Source organism: Monopterus albus, unplaced genomic scaffold (assembly GCF_001952655.1).
Source record: "Monopterus albus unplaced genomic scaffold, M_albus_1.0 scaffold41.1, whole genome shotgun sequence".
Taxonomy (NCBI): Eukaryota; Metazoa; Chordata; class Actinopteri; order Synbranchiformes; family Synbranchidae; genus Monopterus; species Monopterus albus.
Window position 1 is genome coordinate 3740913 of NW_018127921.1, and position 9656 is coordinate 3750568.

The following is a 9656-nucleotide window of genomic DNA, read 5'->3' on the forward strand; positions in this document are numbered from 1 at the left end:
TTTGTGAAGCTATTAAGCTAATGTTAGCTTTGAGTTATTTCTTTAAATAGAGGCTCACAACTCAAAGCTAACATTAGCTTAATAACTTCACAAAAGTATTTTGGGACACACTGGAACCCAAAAAATATATACATACATTCCAAATGAAGTAAGCTATCATCACATACTGCATGTCAGTGCGCAGTATATTATATACTATATAATGTACTATACTTTACTAGAAAGTCACCTTCGGCTTTTCCCGTTAGAGTCCCACCAACTTCTAAGATGCCCTGTCTGCGCCCTACACAGGCAGTATTGCATGAATTCAGCTTAAGCAGTATTTAATCAGAGCATGATACTTTTAGAGCACAAGCTGGTACACATTTTTCTGACTTTACTCTCTGTATGTGGACATCTTCTGAAACTTAGATCATTCTTTAGGATGAAAGGAGCCTATCCTAGCATTTTCCTTGTGTGGACCACCCAAAAGGTCCACACAAGAAGAAATGTCCACACAAGAAAGGTGTTCTGTCAGGGGTTGGTTCGCACAAGTATATAAAGACAACCCCCCGTCCCCCCACCCCACCCCACCCACACACACGTACAAACACACATTTGCACATACAGAAAACCAACAAGTTTCAGAAGATTCTGACTCTCACGATCTCCAGTTGCCATGCCCACCCAGTGAGTCAATGTGATTGGTTGTAGTGTGTGTGTGTGTGTGTGTGTAACTTTACTCCCACCATTCTGCCACATGTCAGCAGTTGCTCACTCATGTTTTACACACACACATACACGCACAGAATTACAGCAAGGCTCTACAGATAAGGACTTGTCCATGCATCCATATAGTCACCACAAGGCTTCAATATACCCTTACATAACTCATGCGTTATACCTTTCATGGAAATGTTCACTCCAGTAACCCCACACATATTGAATACTAATATAAAATGTGTCAGTCTGTTTATTCTAATTATTGAGGCTCCAGCTTCATTTAAATCACTTTGAAACAATCTGAGGTCTGAGCCTGACCTGAACACTGCTACAAATCAGCAGGTCCCCTCTTTTTTACAAGCAAGAGACAGAAAATGCATAAGTGACAGAGGCTAGAGTGACAGAGGTTTGTTTTCTGATAAACCAAATGGTGTTTCCTAGATGCAGGGTATCAGGCAAAGGAGCATCTTGTGATGAGATGGCAGGAAAACAACCACATGCTCACACAGGAAATAATCAAAGAGAAGTTAAAAAACATGTATATTTTACCGTTTATGGTTCCAATTAACTTAGCAAACACTCAGACTAATTATGCCATCCCCTCTCCTTAATATTTCCTGTCATTCTGCAGAAACCCGCAGAATAACAAAGAATGCAAACAGTTTCAATCCTGCACATTTGTTTCTCTGGCACAGAAACAAATGTTTCATCAGGCCAAACAGTTCCACGGGAGTCCATAATATTGTTTTCATCCTCCTCTAAAACCTCAGCTCAGCCAGTGCCCTGAACATATGACCAGTTCAGACTGTTATTTTGACATTTGACTACAAAACACACCTCTGTCTCTGTTCCTACTTGTCATCAAGATGAGCTGCAAAGGCCATTTCTGTTTTCTTCACGTTCTATCATTAAACTCCTGAGCAGGTCTCATGTTTACACTTTGTCTCAATCTCTTCCTGACACACACACACTGCAGAAGTTGCATCAATGCACAATAATGTAGCAACAGCATCCTGTAGTGAACTGTGCGTCATCCTGCCTCTTGTTTCTCACTGTGCATCTTCTTTTCAACCTTTGTGCATCTACAGACTGACAGTGAAAGCAGACTGGGAGGTGCCTAGTGCAACAAGCAGCAGCTAGGAGGTCAATTGTCCTGTTCAAGGGTGCCATAACTGGGCCAAGCAAGTTTTCTAACCTTTAGGATAATGGAGTCCTAAAAATTCACCCTACAGATTCCAAGCAAGCAGGTTTATGGGGCTAGAATACTAGCACATCAAACTGACAGTCATCAGGAAATCAAACCCACACGTTTACGCTTACAGCACATGTAAGCCTTGATTGTTCAGCATCCTCTTCCTCATTCTATACTCATTTAGACAATGTGTGGTAGCAGTAATAAGATGCACTGCAGCATCCGTTTACACACACAAAATCAACTGTTAATACCAAAAAATTAAAGCAGGTTAGCTGAAGGAACACAGTGGTGAAAAAACAAAACCATGAGTAAGAGAAAAGAAAGTGACTGAGATACGATGACAGACAAAAACCAGGAGAGGATTCTAAGAAAATGGCAACAATTCTGCATCTCTCAACTGTGTTCCAACATTTTACAAATACAAATTTGGTCCAAGGAGATGCTACTGCTAGAGGACAATATTGTAAACATTTAATAATGAGTCGACCAACTACTTTCATCAAGTTCAGTAACACCTCCTCTTGCACTAAACAAGTCCAATAGCAGTTGTTATTTTTTAATGGCAGGTCTAGTGATAGAATGAAGCATTCATGGGGGGGGTGTTTGGGCATTGTCATATTTGGGAAACTAAGACAGTGGTCCTTGTGATACCACAGCATTCACATTCAATCTCAGTAAAACCTTCACTCAAGGCACATAATCCATGCACTGCAATTGAATTCAAAGCAACTCAAAAGTGAGATCAAATCATCCTAACCAAAAGTGATCCTGAAAGAGCAAATTCTGAGCAGGACTGCAAATTGTAAACTCTTGCTGATAGCAAACATCAGAACAAAATGCTTCCCAGGGCTGCACTTTAAAAGACCAGGGCCCTTACAGACTTTATTTATATATCCAATATCAATGAAAGCATCAAATGCATGTCCCTGTAGCCAGGATATAATCTGCACCAGTACCTTAATCTCAATTAGACTGTTATTCTTACTTCATGAACATTTATACAGGAAAGCATGTGAATGAGTAGGAAGTTGTGATGAATCAGCAAGTTCACAATCTCAAGGTTAAAATAGAACATACAGCACTAGAAACAGTAAAATAAGATTAAAATAAACACTTGGAATGGAATTTCATCACCCCAAGGTCTACAACAACCACAACACACAAGTGAAGCCCTGATAAACAGGAAGAAACAGAGTCTGAACTTACCTGCAGCTCACACCATGCCACTTCCACAGTAGTCTCTGTATCCAGTCCCTTGTACACAGTCTTAAAGGACCCTCTTCCAATCTCAATGTCAAATTTCAGGAAGCGTCCATCTGGTGATGTCCCAACAGCCTTTGTCTCCACCTCCTCATCCTCTTGCACTCGTTTCTCAGCCTCTTTCTGCTCTGCTCGTGTTTTCACTAGACCCTTCTCCTCCTCCATCTCCCTCTCCTTCTCCTCTGTCAGACTACTAATGCTTCCCTCGTCTACATGTTCTATCAGCTTTCCATCTTTTTCCAAATGTTGTGTATTCTCGGACCCTCTGGGACATAATGCAATGTCGGACTGTTTGCCTACTGTTTTGTCTATAATATCCAATACTGTCAGGCAGGGCTCTTTTACTGCCCCATCTGTGCCATGTTCAACACTGCTACAGGTGGGAACAGGAATCGAGAACCCCATGCCTAAATCTTCCTCAGCATTTTGTGTGTGTGCCTCCGCAACTGCCCCACTGAGCCCAAGACCAGGCTGAAGGGTTGTGCCTTGTAAAGAGGAATTTCTTGTGGCCTTCCCGCCTTCAGCGCCTCGTACCTCAAGTCCAGGCCCTAAGGGCTCTGATGTGAAGAAGATGGAAGCCCCTTCACAGTCAGGAGGCGAGGTGAGTATCACAGATGCTTTACTGGGCAGGTCTAAAGCTGTGGCATTGGAGTCACAAATGACACTCCGACGGAAGAAACGATGCTCAGCTGTTTTTGAGTCTCTATCCATCGTGTGGCGCCGATGTGTGACCTCAGAGTCTCTGCCACGCTTCTCCACCAGGTGGGGGCCTGAACCGGAAGAGCTGTTCACATTCATGTCGGGCGTTTGGGATGATGGACAGGGGGAGGCAGAGGGAGGAGGGGGAATCGGGGCAGTGAATTTCACCTCTTTGCTGCTTTCAGACATTCTTCAGGCTCCAACCACAGAATAGAATTTCTATACTTATAAATAAGGCTTTGTGTGTCAGCAACCAGCCCCAACCTATGTGTAAACTGTATGTGGGCACAAATCCCAACCAGCAATCTTCTATTTGAAATGAAAAGCTCTCCAAAATCCTGATCAAACTCAAAAAGCAAAAGAGATGGGTTACAGAATGCAACACTCTTCGTTGTGTTCTTTCGTTTTTTGAACAGACTTATTAATTCTACTTCCTCTTAGCAAATTCAAGTTGTTTCAACAAGACAACTTGCAGTTCCTCAAAGGCCCCTCTGTACAGGGCTCAGAGAAGCCCCAGGAGAGACAAAGGGGCTTTCTCTTAGAGAATGGGGAGGGAAAGGATAAAAGGCAGTCAAAGGAGGGGGGGTGCAAGTGCTGCAATGAAGTGACACCTGTCAAATCAACACCTGAATCCATCCTGCTGCCAACATCGAGAGAGCAACCACCATGACATGGAAGTACTGGAGTTCTAACAGACCAGTGTACCACAAAGTGTGATTGGAATCCAATCTGTAATGGCTTGAGGTTTTCGAAAAACAAGCTGAAGCCTCCCCTGCTCGTTGAAAGGTTGAAGCTTGAAGTCCCTGGAGAGGTTGCTGTCCTGCTTGGTAAGGCCAGACAGAAGACTAGGTAGGCCTAGCCTGGCCTAGCCTAGCCTTGCCCAGCTTGTTCTGCTTCTGTTCTTATGACCAGAAAAAAAGAGAGAAGGAAGAGAGTTGTAAGATGAAGCAATGTTTTCTTTATAAACCAACAAAGTCAACATATGCTTTCACTTTCCTACATAACGGACCCAACAAACTTCAAAGGACCCCAAATGAAACATACTTCCCTGCTGAAGTGCCTGGTAGAATGTACAAGCTATGACATTTTACCACTGTCTGGCAAATAATGAGCAGCACAAATTGGGTGGGAAATGAACACCAGCCAAATACTGCCACAAGCTGTCACTTCCTCTGACTACTAATCAGAGAGCCATCCCTCGAATAGAAGTGAATTAAAAAGTTGTGTTTCTCATACCATAAAGTGGTGTTAGAGGACTCAGCTGTACTTTGGGCCCACAAAAAACTCCTGTCCTCTTGGTTGGGATTTGTCAGTGAACATTTGAATTGGGTTAAGCCTAGCATGATCTTTAATCTCCTGCTCAAGCTTGTTAGCATGGAAATAGATCTGCATCCTATCCCAATCTTTCCCTCCCAGTTGCCCCTCTATTTTTGATGCAGTGGAGTGTGGATCTAATTGCGCCATGTTCCAAATGTAGCCACCACAGCATGGCTGACCTCAAGGATAGGCTTTTCTTTGGCAATTCAACAGTTTAACGTGAGCACTCACATTAACAAACACAGCCACTGTGCAGGAACTAAAGTATATCTTAGGACAGTGTGTGTATTGCATTACAGAAAATTTAGCAAAATGTAAGAAACATAACTTCTATACTGTTGTCATAGTGGCACCAACACAGAGGATCATCAGCTGCTTCAGTGTGGGTTGTCATTCACACTACAATGATTCATGTTTTAAAAACAACCCATAACGAGTTTTCAGAAGTCTTATCTACAATGATGCCAAAACAAGCAGAATAAGCATCATATTTTCATTCAGTCATTTGTTTTTTTTTCTCAAATAAACTCTTGTGAATTGGGATTTAAAATTACAGTAGGCAACTGTGTGCAAAGTGTGTCAGTAAAGCTGAGAACTACACAAACCATCCTCACATCTATCAACCCAGACGGTGTGCAACCACTTCGTATGACAGTATGTGCTACAAAAGGGTGGAAAAGGGCCAAAACAGTCTTATATTGCTAAGTTATATTTCCACTGCAACACAGAGAATATGAAACATGCAGTGTTCATTATATATTTTTTAACTGTACTGATGGTTTCGTAGCAGTGACCATAATATACTGTAAAAGATTTATTTGGCCCCAGAGGCAACACAACTGTATTATCTTAACTAAAGGAAATGGGTGAAGGATTCATACTGAAGTGTAGTTATGTGCCTTAAGACCACTGGTTAGAATCTGACAGCTTTTTTCCACCATTTTGAATTTAAAAAACATATCCTGTGCATCATGGAGAGGATATGTTTTATATATGTTTACACAGGATATGGTCTTTAACCAAAATGGTTGAAAAGAAAATATTCGCTGATTCTGAGCTACTGAAAATTTTAATATCTAAAATTACTGATTGGCTCTGGTTTGTAAGATATGGCATTGGCAATGTGTGAAATTTGCTTAAAAAAAAAAAACAAACAACTTCCAGAAGCAAAGGTCTCTGAGCAACATCATAAACTGTAGCCAAAACTCTTGACAGAACTAGTGACAAAACTATTTGCCTTTGATACAACCAGGTTCTTAGGTGAAACACTGGGCTGGTATTGTCTCTCAAGCTGTACAAGAACATTTTTCATTTAACTAATGCACTTATGTTCATACCTCAGCTCAAGACATGAAGATCTTTCGTGTATGCATCAGTTCATATTGTCTCTTGATGTCAAAAGGTGTCACCTTTTCGCATGCTGGGATAAAATATACAGTGGATCCAGAAAGTATTCACAGCACTTAACTTTTTCCACATTTTGTTGTTATGTTCCAAAACAGATTAAATTCATTATTGTCCTCAAAATTCTATAAACAATACCCCATAATGACAATGTGAAAAAAGTTTGACATCTTTGCAAATTTATTAAAAAAAAAACAAAATCACATGTACATAAGTATTCACAGCATTTGCTCAATACTTGTTGAAGCACCTTTAGCAGTAATTACAGCCTCAAGCCTTTTTGAGTATGACGCTACAAGCCTGGCACGCCTATTTTGGGGTAGTTTCTCCCATCCTTCTTTGCAGTACCTCTCAAGCTCCAACAGGTTGGATGGGGAGTGTCACTGCACTGCCATTTTCAGATCTCTCCAGAGATGTTCAATCGGGTTCAAGTCTGGGCCATTCAAGGACATTCACAGTGTTGTCCCGTAGCCACTCCTTTGTTTGTTATCTTGGCTGTGTGCTTCGGATCGTTGAAAAACGATCGCCCCAGTCTGAGGTTCAGAGCGCTCTGCAACAGGTTTTCATCAAGGATGTCTCTGTACATTGCTGCAGTCAGCTTTCCCTGACTAGTCTCCCAGTTCCTGCCACTGAAAATCACCCCCACAGCACGATGCTGCTATCACCACGCTTCACTGTAGGAATAGTACTGGTCAGGTGCCTGGTTTCCTCCAGACATGAGTTCAATTTTTTTTCATCAGACCAGAGAGTTTTGTTTCTCATGGTCTGGTCAGGTGTCTTTTGGCAAACTCCCGGTGGGCTGCCACATGCCTTTTACTGAGGAGTGGTTTCCGTCTGGCCTCTGTACCATATAGGCCTGATTGGTGGAGTGCTGCAAAGATGGTTGTTCTTCTGGAAGGTTCTCCTCTCTCCATAGAGAAACGCTGGAGCTCTTTCAGAGTGACCAACGGATTCTTGGTCACCTCCCTGATTAAGGCCCTTCTCTCGATTACTCAGGCCGGGCAGCCCACTTTAGGTGGTTCCAAACTTCTTCCATTTACGGATGAAGGAGCCCACTCTGCTCATTGCGACCTTCGACGCCGCAGAAATTTTTCTGTACCCTTCCCCAGATCTGTGCCTTGATACAATTCTGTCACGGAGATCTCCAGACAATTCCTTGGACTCCGTGGTTTTATTTGTGCTCTGACATGTACTGTTAACTGTGGGACCTTATACAGACAGGTGTATGGCGTTCCAAATCATGTCCAATCAACTGGACTTCCCACAGGTGGACTTCAATCAAGTTGTAGAAACATCTCAAGGATGATCAGTGGAAACAAGTTGCACCAGAGCTCAATTTTGAGTGTCATGGCAAAGGCTGTGAATACTTAAGTACATGTGATTTTTTTTTTCCATTTTTTTTTTTTTATAAATTTGCAAAGATTTCAAATAAACTTTTTTCACCTTGTCATTATGGGGCAGTGTTTGTAGAATTTTGAGGACAATAATAAATTCAATCCATTTTGGAATAAGGCTGTAACATAAAATGTGGAAAAAGTTAAGCGCTGCGAATACTTTCTGGATCCACTGTAAATGGCTACAGCCAGTCAGCACCTCAAATTCCCTAACAATTAGCACATTGCAATTGTAAAACTACAGAAAACTTTAAAAACAATTTGTAAACCTATGTTATTTGTATAATTATCTTGGTTGAAATAATCCTTCAGATTATGGAGCCTGGAACTATTTTTCTTGAGATGGCCTTAATGGTCTTAATTTCCAACCCAGTTGTAGACACTACCTAAAATAATCCTGACAGTGCTCCTCAGTGGCAGGGTTGTTTCATCTACTGCAAGTCATAATTTCTCAATATTTCACTGGACAACATCACATTTACTGCATACTATAATTTGGGGTATCATTAAACCTAACTGATCCCATACTCTGGTGAAATTAATTAAGCTTGTTGATTTTGAGAGCACCTATATGTCTGCTGTTGTGGCATGTATGACTTGTAGCCTAAATGAGATGTTTTTACAATGATTTTGCAGCGTGAGCAGGGCCTATAATCACCAAGTATAAAGCCAGCCATTAAATACATAAGATATAGTAGATAAATATTAAATAAATCTTTTAACTTGAAATCTATAATGGCCAATGGTGATTTTAGTCAAATGTATAAAATCTGTATTTAAATTACCTAAAATATGACTTATAAAATCATGTTTCATATAACAGGTAAATAATATATTCATACATTACTGTCATCACAAGTTTGCGGCAACAACCAATGAGTGGTGGAAAGTAACTAAGTGCATTTACTGAAGTACTGTACTTAAGTACAATTCTGAGGTATCTTTAGTTTTCATTTTCTGCTACTTCATACTTCAACTTCACTACATTTCAGAAAAAATATTGTACTTTGTACTCACTATATTTATTTGATAGCTTTAGTCACTAGTTACTCTTCCAAATGAGGTTTATAAAACAAAATACAGTATTATTGATCCTTGGTGTGAAAGTGACAAGCAACCCAGCAGTAATTCAAATTATAAGCACATATAAAAGGTAGTTACGATTAGCTCTACCTTTACTAGCTGCAGCATTAAATGTGATGCACATTATAATTGATTAATATGACGTACATAAGTGTGAACTCTGCCATTTTGCATAATGAATGCTTTTACATTTGGCACTTTAAGTATATTTTATGCTAATACTTTTTACCTTTTACTTAAGTAACATTTTGAATGCACGACTTTTACTTGCAACAGAGTATTTTTACATTGTGGTATTCCTGCTTTTACTTTAAACAATCTGAGTGCTTCTTCCACCACTGCGACTAGTTTTCCCTTTAATAGCCTGAAATTTGCCTTGATAGCAAAAGCAATATCACTCAAAAGCGAAATGCGTTACAGAAAATTAAATGTAGATTTAAAGCCTTTGTGTAATATTAGCAAAATCACACATTTTACCCTTACTGAACGTCAATCCTAACAAATATAGTGCACAAACGTTCCTGTATGGCCAAAATAGGATAATAAAATGAATAAACACTTAGATGAATTCTATTTGTTATGTTCACTTCATTAAAACCGAA

The 9656-nt window shown here is 40.4% G+C and overlaps 1 protein-coding gene across 1 annotated transcript in view; it reads right to left on the minus strand.

The window, feature by feature from the left end:
* Positions 1–9656, minus strand: part of wnk1b (WNK lysine deficient protein kinase 1b) — a 100360-nt gene that overhangs the window by 89671 nt on the left and 1033 nt on the right. Inside the window, 1 exon segment of the mRNA XM_020599626.1 lies at positions 3104–4757. Within this exon segment, the coding sequence (XP_020455282.1) occupies positions 3104–4045 (942 nt within the window). The 5' untranslated portion in view covers positions 4046–4757.